Source organism: Camelus dromedarius, chromosome 17 (genome assembly GCF_036321535.1).
Source record: "Camelus dromedarius isolate mCamDro1 chromosome 17, mCamDro1.pat, whole genome shotgun sequence".
Taxonomy (NCBI): domain Eukaryota; kingdom Metazoa; phylum Chordata; class Mammalia; order Artiodactyla; family Camelidae; genus Camelus; species Camelus dromedarius.
In genome coordinates this window covers 6,430,302-6,446,436 of record NC_087452.1, presented here as the reverse complement: position 1 = coordinate 6,446,436, position 16,135 = coordinate 6,430,302, and the positions used below count along the sequence as shown (strand labels likewise).

General features: G+C 46.7%; 1 protein-coding gene across 5 annotated transcripts in view; it reads right to left on the bottom strand.

Annotated features, from left to right (window-relative positions):
* SRGAP3 (SLIT-ROBO Rho GTPase activating protein 3) overlaps positions 1–5,027 on the bottom strand; it is a 220,639-nt gene extending 215,612 nt beyond the window's left edge. For all 5 annotated transcript variants that reach the window (XR_010384781.1, XM_064496289.1, XM_031470812.2 and 2 more), the window contains exon 1: positions 4,266–5,027. Coding sequence is in view for 4 of the 5 variants with exons in the window: in XM_064496289.1 (XP_064352359.1) it covers positions 4,266–4,332 (67 nt within the window). In the remaining variant the exon portion in view is untranslated. The remainder of the gene's footprint in view (positions 1–4,265) is intronic.
* Between the last annotated feature and the right edge of the window lie 11,108 nt (positions 5,028–16,135).

The window sequence follows — 16,135 nt, the reverse complement described above, 5'->3', positions numbered from 1 at the left end:
TTTGCATTTCTCACAGCACCCAGCTCAAGACTAAGAGCAAAGTTGATACTCAATGTTTATTGAATGAATGCATATATGAATGAGTAAATAAATGCTTCTCTGTGATCTTCAATATCTGCTCTTCTTCCCCCAAATTCCAGACTTACGCCATTAAGAGGATGGCCTAAAATGAATATGGATGCGTAAAAAAACAAAAACAAAAACAAAAAAAACACTGAAGTCAATCACTGCATTTCTATTTTCATTTTCTGTTAGAGTGAACTGGAAATGGGAACTCTGAATAAATGCAGAACAGACCATTATGTCTGACAGCAAGATGAATTAGAGCCCAAGATACCGGAGAATACCCGCAAGTAAGATTACCAAACACTATCAGTGATCTTTGAGGGAACTGGGAAAAACAGGATAGGTGCCAAAGAGCTGGAGATGGGCAAATGTTCTGATTTTCAAAAGAGGTGAGAAGTTATAGCTCACCAGCTCCAGACTAGAGAATATAATGTCACTCTTGAACAGATTCATAAAGGGACACTTGCGAGCACCTGGGAGAGGAAGCAGTGTCCACCTGGAGCCAGCACAGGGCCACCAAGAACAAGTCACATTAAATTCATTTCATTTTCTTCTCTCTGACAAGGTTCCTAGCCTACTGGTTGGAGAAATATAACAGATATATATGGTGCAATGAGGGGGTGGGCAGTGAAAAAGGCTAATTCAACCCTTGGGCTATATTAATAGAAGCATTACGTACACCATAAAGGAAGTGATAGTTGTTTCCTTTCTCTGACCACATCTAGAGAATCTTTTAGAACTCAGTACCACTCTTGAAGAAGACTTTTGACTGTACTGTCTTTTGGAGGTCCATTTGGCAGTCTCTTGAAAAGCATAAAGCTCGATTCCAGATTACTGACATCTGTTGAAAAAACTGAAAGATCTGGCTAGGCCTACATTCTAAATAGTAACAACTGGCTGAACCCAAGTGGCGACTGCCCATTTGGACAGGACACGCGCTCTCGGGCCTCCCATCATCACCACGCCCTCTTATACTGCCCTGGCTGAGGTGGTAGGCCAGCTGCCACAAATCATCTTACTGAGCCAGCTTCACTCACTGATTCTATTTGCCAAGAATTCAAAGACACTGGAGTTTGCAACCCAGGATGCAGTAGCTCCAAAGGAGGGTGAAGATGATAAGCAGCAGTGAACCATCTTACATGAACAAATGACAAGTAAGCATAGTCCAGGGATACGATCGGAATCTCCAAACACCCAATGGGCAGTCATGGGGAAGAAGCACCTGTCTTGTTCTATGAAGTCCCAAGTTATAGAACCAAAACATGGATGAGAGACATACTCAACGCAACATAAAAACTGCTTACAACAGCCAGAGCGGTCCAAAACTAGAATGTGTGGGCTTGGGAAGCGGTGAGTTCCCCATCACTGGAAATGTGCAGCCTATAGTATACTAACTGGGTTGCAGGTAAATAATCAGAAGGATTCAAGTATCTAAGGAGGCAAGAGAAGATTCTGAGATTTTTCACAATAGAAAAAAAAATCTGTTTTAAAATATTCCTTTTTGTTAGGTCAGTAAATTCTTCAAAAAGAGAAAAAAGAGACTCAGCCAAGAAAAAACTCAGTATCATTTTTAAAAATCAAAAGTTCCCCTCACAAAATGCACAGAGAATAAAATCTGTCAAACTAGGTGGAATGTTTGCACCAAATTGGCCAAATGATACCCAGGGAGAAAGGTAATTGGCATCAGGCATTATTTTGGTGATTGGTCAAACGCTCTTCAGAGGCAAGCAGCAAAGGCAGGGGAGGAAAGTAAGAGGGTAAACAATGGACCGTGACTGAGAGGCAGCCAGTCTCCACCACAAGACTGCCATCTGCTACTGACATCAATCCTTCAAGGGGCAGCTTCAGGCAAACAGTGTACTGGGGACACTGGGCCTGGAAGAAAACCAGCTGCCTTCATAGCTCTCACCTTGTGACCTTGGGCAAGTCATGTAACATTTCAAGGCCTCAGTCTCCTCATCTCTAAAACCGAGCTCCTACATACCCCTTCTGTACTTGGTGTACGCCAAGGGGGGTGATGTCTCAAGCCCTGTACACATGTCAGTAGTTACGATGAGGATGAACAAACAGAATTTTGAATGAAAAGATTCCAGACAATTTCAGGCACAGCAGCATCCTGACCTAAATTGTGTGGTTGTCAACCCTAAAGGAATGAAATTAAACTCCTTTAGCCAGAATGCAGAGACATTTAGAGTCTGGAAGAGACCAGCTCATTTGAACAAATTTCCTGGTGAAATATATTCCCTTGCCCTTGCTAATTAGTTGTTAAAATAAAGGTGAAAGGTAAAAAGTAAAAGAATCAGCCAGAGCAATAAATGCCTAATTGATCCTCAAACAAACTTCATGGGCCCAGGGGTAGCAATCCTTCAAAAATGAGATAAGCACATTTCCTACCAAGACAATGTTTATAAAAATCCCAAACTGTTCAAAACTCAGCATACCCTTCTCTATTATGGCATTTTTCAGAGGAAACTCTGTTTAAAAAAATAATAATAATCAGCCAAGTTAGTCTTATAAAACATAGACTCCCTAAAAAAGTGTATATGCAAAGGCTGAAACCAGGCTTTTGTATTGAGCAGTTGGGAGAATTCAGATCTCTGACCAATAAAGGGCTGGTTTCTAAATTTTCAGCAAGGCTGAAACATCTTCAAGTCCCTGTTTTCTACATGGAACTGAAAACTAAAGAGGAAGAGCCCAGGGATGAGCTGGGTTTTCTGCTCATTTCACCCTGGGGATCCACTGAGAGGTGATTCGCATGCCAGGTTTGACCAGAACTAAAAGGCACAAGACGGCTAGTGAGCCTGGAAACAAAACAAAGCTCTCCCCTGATGGCTGCTCCCCTCCCAAAGTTTCCCAAGCATCTTAAGCGTGTACAGCAGCTGTGATGTGCGGCCTCCCGCCGCTCCTGCGGAGGCCACCCGACTTCCTGGGTCACTGAGCCTTAAGCAGCAGCAGCACCCAGAAGCAGGTGTGGCAACCTCAGGTCCCTGGAGCCCCAGATAACTAGCTTGCTCAATAGTCCGCCCGTAACCTCAGGGGCAGGCCTCGGCATCCCCTGAAGATGCATTTTATCTTTACTCTTTGTACCAGAGACCACAACACACCCTGTGTCGCAACTCGGAGAACCGTGACAAGAAAGAAAACAGATGCCAAGAGGCACAGGCCCAGGATTCCCTTGGGGTACACCCTGGGAGAAACCGTAAGCATGGTGGATGGTGCTTTTAGGTTTCCCTTGCCAAGGCTGAGCCTGGAACTCGGGAGGGAGAGAGAAGCCCCAGTCTGGCTTGAATAAGGATTCTGCCTGGGTTTGTCTATGCGATTGTGTCGGGTTTCCTCTTTCGCCTTGCAAGTGTGGATTTAGGGAGCGGCTTCTGAAAGGAGTGTGCACCCAGTGAGCGGCACCAAAGCTGGAACAAGCAGCCAGAGGTCATCTCACCCTCCTGGCAGGCTTCCCCTGGCAGCACGGAAGCCAGGCAGCGCCTACCCGCCGAACCCGCACACTGAAGCTGTTGGCGTTCAGTGAAGGCTGATGACCCTAAACGCTAGTGCACAGTGGTGATCGGGGCTGCACACTGCGAGAGAATACATTTTCTGCACCAAGCTCCCTTTTTATGCCTAAATGCCTGCATTAGTTTGGATCAATATGCTCCACAACAGTTAACCCATGGCAACCCAGGCCAGCCGAGAGTCACCGACAAAGAAGTGCAGCCCAGGGACACCGCTTCCCCGTGCACATGCATGTGAATTCCAGCCCAGAGAAAGGGGCACAGGCGAAGCAACAACAAAAACCAAAAAGGAGAAAGAAAAAAAAAGCAGATCATAAAATAATATGCATCATATTTAAGGGCTTTTTTAGGGCGGGGAGGGGAGGAGGCAGTGACTGTCAAAATGGCCTTAGAGTGGCATGTCACGGCCAAGATGATGGAGTATCCGCGACACTCCTAAAGCCGGGCGTAGGAGCCTCCTCACACACCTGCAATGCAGTGATTGCAGCCCATTCTACAATTTGTCCTCCCAGCGCCAGCGCTCTCTGCAGTTGAAACCAGTCCGGACTTGTACGGCTGCCACTGTTTCTCCTCACAATAAGATTATTGATGCATAACAACATTTCAGGATGGCAGGGAGGAAAAGGGGAAAATAGCCAAAGCAAGAGAAAAAGGAAAGGGGAGGGGAGGCATGACTCCCAGCCCGAATCTCACCTTTTATTTGGGCTTCATATTCGGCAATGATCTCTTTGTCTTTCTTGAACTTAGTTTGAGATGACATCTTCCAACGTGGCCAAAGGCACTGACAGGCTGTTGGATTTATTGCTCCTTTTCTTCCCGAGTCCTCTCTCCAGCCCTGGTAGTCACACGGCTCTGGTCGATTTCACAGGTGTAGGGGCTAATCTCTTTCAGGGCTGCAGAGCCAGGGGAAAAATCCCTCTCGTTCTCAGAGGAAAATTCTCTTTACTCGCTGAAAAATGTCTCTAGTAGCTTGGTCTGATCAGCTCCTCTTGCAGAAGAACCACCACCCTAGGAGCACAGTAACCTGCCCGAGATTTTCAAGATTTTTCTTCCAAAAAAATAATAACTGAGAGTACTCACACACACACACACACACATACACACACTCACGCGTGCACTCGCACACTCATCCAGACACACACACAGTTGTGATGCACACACACACCCTCACACTCGCTCACACACACTCACACACACACACACCCATCCACGAGAGGCGCGGCGCCTCCTTGGTCGTGCAGTCAGCCTCCGGCTGGCTTTCAAAGGCTCTGGTAAGGAGATGGTCAGGTTGCCAAAGGGCCGGTCATCTCGCATCCTCCCTCCCTTCCGCGCCTCTGGTCTGATGTACAGTGAGGCTCAAAGCCAGGAGAGCGAGGTGGAAGTTCTCCTGCTGCAAGGCTTAAGCTCGGGTGAACCAGGGGCCAGACTGCTCGCCCTGCAGGGCTGGCCGAGCGCTCCCCCACGCTCTCGTCACCAAGCTCCACCTCCCGGATTTTATAACAACTGACACATTGTAGCCTACAGGAGAGCAGAACTCACTGCAAGCAAAAAGGGGAAGAAACGCTCACAAAAGGGAAGGAGGCAGGAAAAAGAACGGAGCTGGGAGGGCCTGAGAGGCCCCTGCAAACTCCTACCATTATAGTTGGCTGAGGGATTTTTCCTCCAAAAACTCCAAAAGGTCCACCTTTTTTTTGCAGTGTGCAATTTAATTCAATTTCTCAAAGCACGACTAGGTGACAGTTTGTCACTCTGCCGGAATTGTCTAGCAGAGGAGAGGGGATGACCCACATAGGCAAGCTCGTTAATATGTGCTGAGCAATCACAGGGCCACAGGAACAATGCCAGGCGTCTCAACGCAGCTTTGCAAAGCCAGTGGGTGCAAGCTTGAAACCCAGCTGCCTCAGGGTCTCGTGGGCTTTAGGTAAATCAATGACTCATTGAGCCTCAGTTTCCTCACCAGTAAAATGGGTTCTCTCTGGAGGCTTTTCATTCATTCTTTCGACAAATATTTACTGAAAGCTTACTATAGATCAGGCATTGGTCTGGGTATGGGGACACAACATTGATCAAACTAGGCAAAACAAAAACAAAAACAAAAACAAACAAACAAAAAACTACACAAACACACACAAAAAAAACCCTCCCTGCCCTCCTGGAGAGCCAGGGTCTCCAAATCACCCAAATCTGGGAAGTCAGCACCAGTTGTGTTAATATTCTCAATAAAAGCAGCCCTGTGCAGAACTCAGAATGCATTGTGAATGGTGCCTTTTGGAGTTGTGCAAGACAAGAGGCCCTGGGAGGGGACGAAAAATAAACAAAATGAGTAAATTATTATAATATGGCAGAAGATGAATGCTATGAGGAAGATAATATTGTAAGGGCATTCAGAAAGGAGGGAGCTCTTCAGAGGCTCGAATAAGAATGCGAAGCTAAGCTTAGCACAGAGCCTGGTAGTGAGCACTCAGTGAGTGGGAGCGATTATTATCACCCACGATATCCCCCAACGACCTCACAACATCGTGTAAGTACCCCTCTTTCACAGGTGAAGGAACAGAGGCACAGATATGGGAAGTGACTTGCCCAAACCCAGGCTGTCTGACCCCAGATTCTGCCCATCAAACACGCCACACCTCTGGCATTCTACTAGAGATTAAACCCATTTCACATGCACTTAAGGCAGAATGAGAACTGTCCTGTAAAAATGAAACTATAGGGTTGCTGCCACTGGAATTTCACATATTAAGATCATCATTAACTTGTATTGTCCCGAGTGTATTTTCACAAATTTCTCAAAATAATCTTCCATTTGCCTTTTTCTGAGTGTATAATAAGTGATCTGATTTGGGTTCGGAAACGAATAGGTTATCCATGATAGTCCATTTAGGCTTCCTAGAGAAAATGTGAGTTGTAGTGGGTCCTCCCAGATAGGAATGGGGAGGGGAAGGGATTCCTACGGAGCAGACAGTATGAGCTAAGGCCTACAGGTGGGAACGCCCAGGGTCTGCTTGGAGAAAGCAAGGAAGAAGTCCAGCTGGTGAACCATGGGGCTTATTACAGCTTCATGCAGTTCACAAGGAGATGCCCACAGCCGTTGCCATCACCCCCAGCCATCACCATCACCCCCTGGCCTCTCCCTTCCCAGATGCATGCTCAGGCCCTATGCAGTCCCATTCTGGACCACTGTAAAACAACGAAAGCCACACGTTACCTCAGAAAGATGTGCTCAGAGATTAGCAGCCAGGCCTCAGGCCTAGACTCTCAAAGGAAAATGGGAGTTAGCACCTGGCTCTGCCATGGACTAGCTCCGAAAACCGGAACAAGAGACTTAACCTGCTTGTTGCCTGTTTAAGGCAGGAACTAGTCCAAGTCAGCTGTTCTCTATGTCCCTAAAATTTTAAATCCACAAAGATTTCTGGGAGACCCATGCATAAGGCATGGAGCCACAGAAATGTCACAAAAGCCATACAAAACTGAAGCGAAGTATGGTATTGAGCTATGTGCTGAACAGCAGAAGAAGCTGGATTTTGGCGTAAGGCAGATGGTGATTTAAATTCTGGCTCTGCCACTTACCAGCTTGTGGGGGGCCTTAGGTAGCTTCTGTGCTTTCACTGAGGCTCAGCTTCCTCATCTATAAAATGGTGGGGATCTAACTCCTCGCACAGGGTCCGACGTGATCATGGATTTAAAGTGCCCGGCATTTAGCAGAGGTCCCACGGACATTATTTCTTTCTTAGGGCCCAATCATGCTGAGTCTAGGACCAGAGTTGGGGCTCTGCGGATCCCTTGGTTGGGAACAGGGAGAGAGGAAAAAGAAAAAGGGAAAAAGAAGAAAACGGTTGTGCCCTCCACGAATACATCACTGCACAATGTGAACCTACAGCATCCAGAATCTTCCTTTCCCAAGAAGAGGGGGTGGGCGGGCCCTTGCTCTATTCTTCCCACCACACAGCTCACCCCAGCCTCCCAGCTGCCCTCTGTGACATCCCCCTCCGTGTGCCACTTCTTCCTCGCTGTATGAGGACCAACTGCCATTGTGAATGATTACCCTTCATGTGGCAGTAACAGAAACCAGATTGCTCCAAAAATAACTGTGGTATCCAGCGGGACAAGGGGTTCCACCATGTGATTTGATCTGTGCCACCCCCCCCCCCCCAAGGATGGGACTACGCCCCTGGAAGGGTATATTGCACTTCCCTCAGGTTCATTTCCTAGATTTGTTTGGATATTCCTGAATTATACTAATAGCTAATATTTATTAAGACTTCATTCCATACAGACACTGGGCCAAGTACTCTGTGCAGATTTTATCACTGACAAAGATTTTATTAGTGGGTCAGGTGCTCTAATCACCCTTATTTTACAGCTGGGGGAACGGAGGGACAGAGCAGTGGAGCAATTTGCCCAGGATCACACACCCAGCTACCGACTGAACTGCACGCAAGCCCAGGTCTGGCCCTCCCAGAGCCCAAGGACGCGGCCAGAACCCAATTTTTCCTACAGCAGTCGGAGGAGTAATTGCTGTCAAGTACTGACATTTTTCTTCAATCAATATACTGTTCAACCTAAAGTCTGCCATGAAAAAAAAAAAGAATTTAGAGTTAAAAATACAAGGAAAATGTCACAAATGGCCATTGATGAGGCTTAAATTACAATTACAGCTGAATAACAAAAAACCCACTGAACTGGTTTCTTTTCCTGGTAGGGGGGAAAAAAAGACTCTACTTAGAGAAGGAATGACCAGAAGAGTTTTTGGTTTAAAGCAATTTTATTTTTCTGGTCAAATAATGAAATTCTCCCAAGATGACTAATAAGGTTTTGATATATTTTGTGACATTCTCCGATGCTGCCAACTAATGCATCCTTGGGTGGCTTGGTGAGTAATTCTGCCCTTCAGTCTCTGCTCTGCAGCTTTATATTTTATAAAGCCCCTTCGTATTGTTTCTCTTATTTAGTCCTCACAATAACCCCGGTCGGGGTAGGGGGGGGCTGTTTTTAATCCCTGTTTGACTGATAAGGAAATGAGTAAATAAGTGGCCGTTTTAATGGGAGAATTATTTTATAACCTTGAGTTAAGGATGGCCTTCCTAATTGTATCACAAAACCCATAAGCCATAAAAGCCTGACAGATTCAACTACATAACAATTTGTTCAAATTTGTGCCTGACTGAAATCACCATAAGCAAAGTCAAACACGAACTGCAAACTGAGAAACAATATTTGCAACATCTATTGTAGGCCAAGGACTAACCTCCCTAATATACAAGTTAAACAAATACTTGTGCATGAATGTTCTAGTAGCACTGCTCACCACAGCCAAAAGGTGGAAATAATCCAAATGTGCCACAGTGAATGAATGGATAAATCAAACACATGCTGTCCATACAGTGGAATATCATTCAGCCATAAAAAGGAATGAAGCCCTGATGATGCTCAGTAAGAGAAGGCAGACACAAAAGATCACGTATTGTAGGAGTCCATTTATGTGAAATATTCAGAATAAATAAACCCATAGAGATAGAAAGCAGATTAGTGGTTGTCAGGAGCTGGGTGAGGCAGGGAATAGGGAGGAAGTGCTTAATGGATACAATTTGGTGATGATGAAAATGTTTTGGAACTAGATAGAATTGACAGTTGTTGTACAAGACTGTGAATGTACCAAATGCCACCAAATTGTACACTTTAAAATGGTTAATTGTATGTTCTGTGAATTTCACCTCTATATAAAATCAATAAATACCAAAAAGTTCCTTCAAATCTATGGGCAAAACACCAACAGTCCATTAGAAAAATCACTAAAGGATATGAATAAGGCTTCACAGAAAGGGAAAAATACATGAAACACTAATCAATCTCATTCATAATGAACATAAATCAGGCATGGCTGGGTCCAGGGGCTCTAACAATTTCAGCAGGACACATCTTTCTCCAGCTCTCCATTCTGCTTTCCGGTATGGTGGTAGGCTCTCTTCCCACAAGATGGCAAAGGTGGCCACCAACAGCTCCAGGCTTACATTCTCCAAGCTTGGCAATTCCAGCAAGGAGGGCAAAGTCTTTGCCGGGAGTCCTAGCAAAAGCCCCAGGAACAGCCAGCTGGCCCAAGCTGGGGCCCATGGCTATCCTTGAACCAATCACTGTGGCCAGAGGGATAGAATGTTGTTCTGCTTGGCCAGGCCTGGATTGTGGACTTGCCCCTGGAGCTGTAGGATGGGGTCAGATCCAAACAAACCACGTGGCCCCAGAGATTCCCAAAGCAGGAGGAATGGATGCTAAATGAGCAATCAACCTGTGTCTGCTATGAAAAGGATGCAGGAAAGAAAGAAGGGGGATTCACAGAAAAGATCCATAGAAAATATGATAAAGCAGCTTGAAATTATCCAGCTTTGTTGTTTATAAAGCACTCTGTCATCCATTATCTTGATCCTGATACAGCCCTTTGAGATAGGTATTATCACGCCCATCTTACAGATGAAGAAATGAAGGCACGAGGAGGCTGAATGACTTCCCCAACCTCCCATGGCTCATAAATGGGAGCCGGGCAAAAAACCAAGACACCTGACCCCACACCTGGTGTTCCTCCCCCACTCATGCAGGCGCCACATCCTACTGAGAGACACTGAGATACACAGGAGCTCACAGGCCTCAGGCATCTGCCCGCTTGGCTGTTAAAAAGGGGGGGAGAAAGCAGTCTCAGCAATCAGGACCTGTCACTAAGCCTGAGGAGAACTGCTAGGTCCTCTGACTTTCCAAGAGCAGTTCCTGACACGCAGCCCAGCTGTTCTCCAGTCCTTCCAAGGGCTGGGCAGCCACAGAGACAGTGATTCACAGCTAGGCCTCAGGATCCTGGTTCTGGAGGAATACAGAGAAGGGTTTTAAAACACCTGAGCCATTACCTCAAGGATGATGAGGCATTTGGTCCACGGCCCCCACGGGGTTCAGGGGAACACTGGAGAGACCTTAGCTGGATGAACACTTCAGCCATTCTCCCCTTCCTCACTCACTGCACCCCAGAGGAGGAAAGTGACTTAGCAGATTTGTGACATTGGAAAGAGACTGAGTTCACCCCTTAATCTTGTCTTTTCAGATCTTCCTGCTTAGAGGGAGGACTGACCTTGCAGTAGGAGGAGCAGGGCTAGCTCTGCCCCTGTGGAGACATCTGTGGGGACCACAACCAGCTGGGAGAGGCTAACTCAGGGGTGGAGAGCTAACTTGCCATTTTGGATATGCACCTAAACCATGTCCTCCAATCTAGCTTAATCATGAATAAAGCTTACATTGTAAGAAGCAGAATAACAAGAAGTTTCTGGAGCTGGGTTGAAAGGCTGGCTCTGCCACCTACTAGCTGTGTGACAGTGGACAAGCTGGTCGGCACCTACTAAGTGCCACATGTGTGCTTGTTACATAAATAACAAAATCTCCCTCTGCTTGTCTCCTTTATCTACTTCTCAGTTGGTTTGAAGTTTGAAAGGGGAAGAACAGGGTATGATATATTGACCCTGACAAAGTCCAACACTAGAGAACTTACACCTTTTCAAGTTTTTGAACTCTAAGGTATGGGGTAAATCACAGCAACGCGTAGCCCCAGGCGCTTGGTCAAGAGGCCCAGGGTCAGTCTGTTCAGCCTGCTATAACAAAATACCACGGACTGGGTGGCTTATAAACAACACACATTCATTTCCCACAGTTCTGGAGACTGAAGTTCGAGACAAGGGTGTCCGCATGGTCGGGTGAGGGCCCTCTTCCAGGTCACAGAATTCTTGTGTATCTCAGCTAGGTAGAAGGAACCAGGGAGTTCTCTCAGGTCTCTAATATAAGGGCACCAATCCTATTTCTCAGGGCTCCACCCTCATGGCCTAATCACCTCCCAAAGGCCCATCTCCTAATGCCATCATATTTGGTGCTAGGATTCCATCAGGTGAATGGGGTGGGGGGTACATTCAGACCACAGTACCAAGGTACAAGGACTCTGGCTAGAGCCTTCAGACCAACAAATGCATGCACAGGTCACAGGTCCTCAAGATCAGACAGGGCATCAACTGCCAGAAGATTCCAGGTGAGAAATGGGAAACTCATGTCATATTCTCACCTTGTCTTAGAGTTACAGGCGGAATGTTTGTGTCCCCTTCAAATTCATATGTTGAAGCCCTAACCACAATGTGATGGTATTTGAAAGTGGGACCTTTGGGAGAAAATTAAGGGTGAGGGTGAGGCCTTGTGATGGGATTAGTGCCCTAATAAGAAGAGACACCAGAGAGCTCGCTCTCAGTCTCTCTCAACTCTCTCTTCACCCCCACTTCTCCTGCCATATGAAAACACAGCAAGAAGCTGGCTATCTGCAAGCCAGGAAGAGGGCCTTCGCCAGAACCATACCATGCTCACCCCTAATCTGGGCCCTCAGCCTCCAGAACGATGAGAACATAAATGCCTACTGTTTAAGCTGCCCAGTCTGTGGTAATTCGTTACAGTAGCCTGAGCTAAGACACTCAAGCTGGGAAACCTGAAGAATGGTTGATCCAAAAAAAATAACAATAACGGGAAAAAGAAGGATATAGAGAAAGAAAGTAGCTGTACCAAGGGTTATAAATACAAGGTTTTTTATTAACTCGTTCACCTACTTATTCAACAGACATATCTTAAACACTTCATATGGGCTAAGCACATGAAGAGCTAGAAACAATTATGAACGAGGAAGACACAGTCCCAACTTTCACAGCGGCCTTAGTTTAATGGAGGAGACAGGTAAACACACAGTTATAATGCAACATGAGGAAGAAGTAGAGGGTTCCATGGGATCTCATGGTAAATGCAACTGACCTACACTTGGAGAGCCAGAGATGGCTTCTTAGGGGTGGGCATTTCTGAGCTGAGCCTAGGAAGACAGAGAGCTGAAGACAGCAAATCCAAGACGGGAAGGGAAAGTGTTCTGGGCAGGGGCAGCAGCGTGAGCTGAGCGGTGATGATCGGCGTAAGCGGGGCCTGAACTCGAGGTGGAGCATGAAGGGGATGATGCGGAGAGAGACCTGGGCCAAGGTGTGAAGAGCCTCCTCAGCCACACTAACAAGTTGAGAGGTGAGCCAGGGTTCATTCGGGAGCCTCTGAAGGGAACTGACCTCATCAGCTTTGACTTTCAGAAAAGGTGACTCCAGTGACACTGTGGAAACTGGGTTAGAATAGGCAAGACGAGGGACTAGAAAGCAGAGGAGAGGCTGTTGCCACCATCGGGGAGAGACAGGGAGTTACGCAGCATAATGCCACATACTGCTGCTCTGTGAGGGCTGGGTGCTTTACAAACATTGCCTGACTGAGTCCTTGTATCAGAGACAGTACACACTGGGTACCACCACTGTCCCCGTATCTTCAGATGAGGAATTACCTCCTGCAGAGCTACCCCTCTGAGCTTAGCTGCTGCCCCTAGCTCCTGATGCCAAGGCCCCAGTTTCTCTCACCTGGACAGTTATAAAGGCTCTTTCCTGGTCCCTCTGCCTCCAGTCTTGCCTCCCTACAACCCAAGATCCACCCAGGAGACAGAATAAGCTTTTAACGTGTAAATCATATCCTGATTCTTCGCTGGTAAATACCCTGCAGTGGCCTCCCACCACTTAAGAGTTAAACACAGTAGGGGGAGAATATAGCTCTACGCACACATGACGTCCTGGGTTCAATCCCCAGTACCACCTCTAAATAAATAAAAGCTAATTACCTACCCCTCCCACTGATTAAATAATACAATAATAAATAAATAAAATATTATAAAAAGAGTAAATGGACACTCTCCCCCATGCCCCCCACGACTGCGCCTCTACCTGGCTCCTGTGCCCGTCACACTGCTCTCCCCCTGGCTCCCTACTCCAAGCCACAGCAGCTCTCCTACACTTCTGGAATGCTCCAAGGACTTGCTGTTCACCCAGCTCCTTCCAGGATCTTGGCCCAGGTGTCACCTTCTCAGAAAAGCCCACTGAGACCATCCTACTCAAAAGGCAACTCTGGCCCAGCCCCGGGCTTGTTTTGAGTACCACCACATCTGACGTTATCTTCTTTACCTACATGTTTGTTCGCCTAGTGACTGTTTCCAGACCTTCCGCGCCCCACCCCTGCCAAACCAGTGGGTCTAAGAGAACTTCCTGCGATGGCAGAAATGTCCTGTACCTGTGCTGTCCAGTACAGTGGCCACTAGCCTCTGAGCACTTGAAATGCTCACATGTGGCTGAATAATGGAATTTTCAATTTTATTTTGTTTTAATGAGTTTACATCTAAAGTTCATGGTTATTGTATTACAGCAGCTCTAGAGTATAAGCTCTAAGAAGGCAGGGACCGTGTCTGTCACTGCGTCCCCTGTGCCTAAACAGTACCTGACACTTAGTAAGTGCTCACTAAATAACTCGTGAGTGAATGTACAAAGATGTGAACATGTGAACGATGAAATCCCTTCTGACCTCCTCTTGGCTCGGCTCTCCACCTCTCACTAGAGGCCCAGAGGCCTCCCTCCACCCAGCCAGGGAGGGGGGTTTCCTTGCTGTAGTGACCTCAGGCATTTGGCAGAAACACCAGGTGCCAGGGCAGCAGAGTCAATTACTCCCTCCACTGCACTCCATTTGGAGCTGAACACCCCCTGTGAAGAGGTGGGGTGGTAATGAGGCCTTACCAGGCCCCAGTAAATACTGCAGCTGTTTCCTATACAGTCATTTGGGCTTTATGGAATGTGGAAGTGGCTCGGCCTATAAATCCATGTGAATCGTTTTATTTGTCTATTCCTCCTCCTCCCTTGTCTAATGTTGGAAGGAAGGCACTAGGAGGGAGAACCAAGTCAGTGTCAGGTCAAGAGGCTGAATTCAATTAAAGTCTTATTTGGACCCAATCTCTTTTAGGAAATGAAATCAGCATTGGGCTGAATAACATATTTTTTGCAAGTTAGGGTCTCTCCTGGGCTCTGTTTAGTCAGAAAGATAATTCAGAACAGACATTCAGTCTGGTCTGATTTCTGTACAGCGAGGATTAGGACATCTACACGATCCCGTGGCGGTAAGACGAAGTTATACCTCCCCCCGTGATAACCCCAGATGATGACTGAGAAAGATACGGCTCCCAAGGCCTCCAGAAAGCACTGCTTCACCTTGTTAACTGTGCTCAGGATCAACTGGGAAAGGAGCAGACACAGATGCTTTGAGATAGGAACGAAGATGAGGCAGAGAACAGACAATGGTTTAAGAGACAGGATAAACTGAGATGCACTGAGCGAAGGTGGCTCAAGTTAAACTTCCTGGATCATCCATATCATTCACAGGCAGTGGATGCTAGAAGGGGTCTGGTTTCTAGGGATGTGAGAGGAAACTCTTGGGCCTGCTCTGAGAGGCCGACATGGAGGGATAACAAAAACGACTGCTGTATACTTCATGGCGCACCTCTGAGAACTGCCAATCCCATGATCCAAGATGCTTCAAGAAATGAGCTGTATTTTCTATGTGGTTAGAAATTGTCCTTGATCTGGGGAAGACTCTGTTATAGCAGGGGACAGGGCATATCCTCATATGGACAATAGCCAGGCTCCAGAGTATTAGATGCTTGAAAACTATAATAATAGTAACAATAGTTACCATTTAGAAAGCCCCAACAAGGTGCCAATCTGTGCAAAGCCATTTTCTACATTGTGTCAGTGAATTCCCACAACTCTTGGAGAGCTATAACCATCCTCATTTTACAGGGTAAAAAGGGGCCTGCCTTGTTGGAGAGGTCCACGTGGAAGAAACCAAGGGTGACCTCCAACCAACAGGCAGCAAGGAACTGAGAACCTCAGTTCAAAAACCCATGAGGAACTGAATCCTACCAACAGCCACATAAGTCAGCTTGGAAGCAGACCTGCTATGGACTGAATATGTTCCCTCCAAATTCATATGTTGAAGCCCTAACCCTTAGTGTATGGAGATAGGACCTTTGGAAGGTAATTAGGTTTAGATGAGAGCATCAGTGTAGGGCCCTCATGAAGGGATTAGCACCCTTACAAGAAGAGACCGGCGATCTTGTTCTCTCTCTCTCTGCACCATGTAAGGACATAGCAAGAAGGTGGCCATGTGTGAGCCAGGAAGACAGCTCTCACCAGAGCCCACCACGCTGGCACCCTGATCGCAGACTTCTAGCCTCCAGGAATGTGAAAACATACATGTCTGTGATTTAAGCCACCCAGTCTGAGGCACTTTGTTACGGCAGCCAGAGCTGACTAATGTTAAGACTCTTCCCCAGCTGAGTCTTCATGTAAGACCTCAGCACTGATACCTCAGTTGCAGCCTCATGAGAAACCCTAAAGCAGAGGACCCGAAGGAACTAAACCTGGATTCCTGACCCACAGGAACTGTGAGATAATAAAATGTATATGTTTTATGCCACTTTTGGGGGGTGTAATTTGTGACTTGGCTACAGATAACTATTACAGTCACATTACCCACAGGGGATCTCCTCTCTGATTCTAAATCAAATCAACCTGCTCCCAAAACCCACTCACACTGCCTTTCATGTTTCCTTCCATCCCTTTCCCCAGAAGTGTCAATACAGGTGCCTACTGATCTGAAACAGC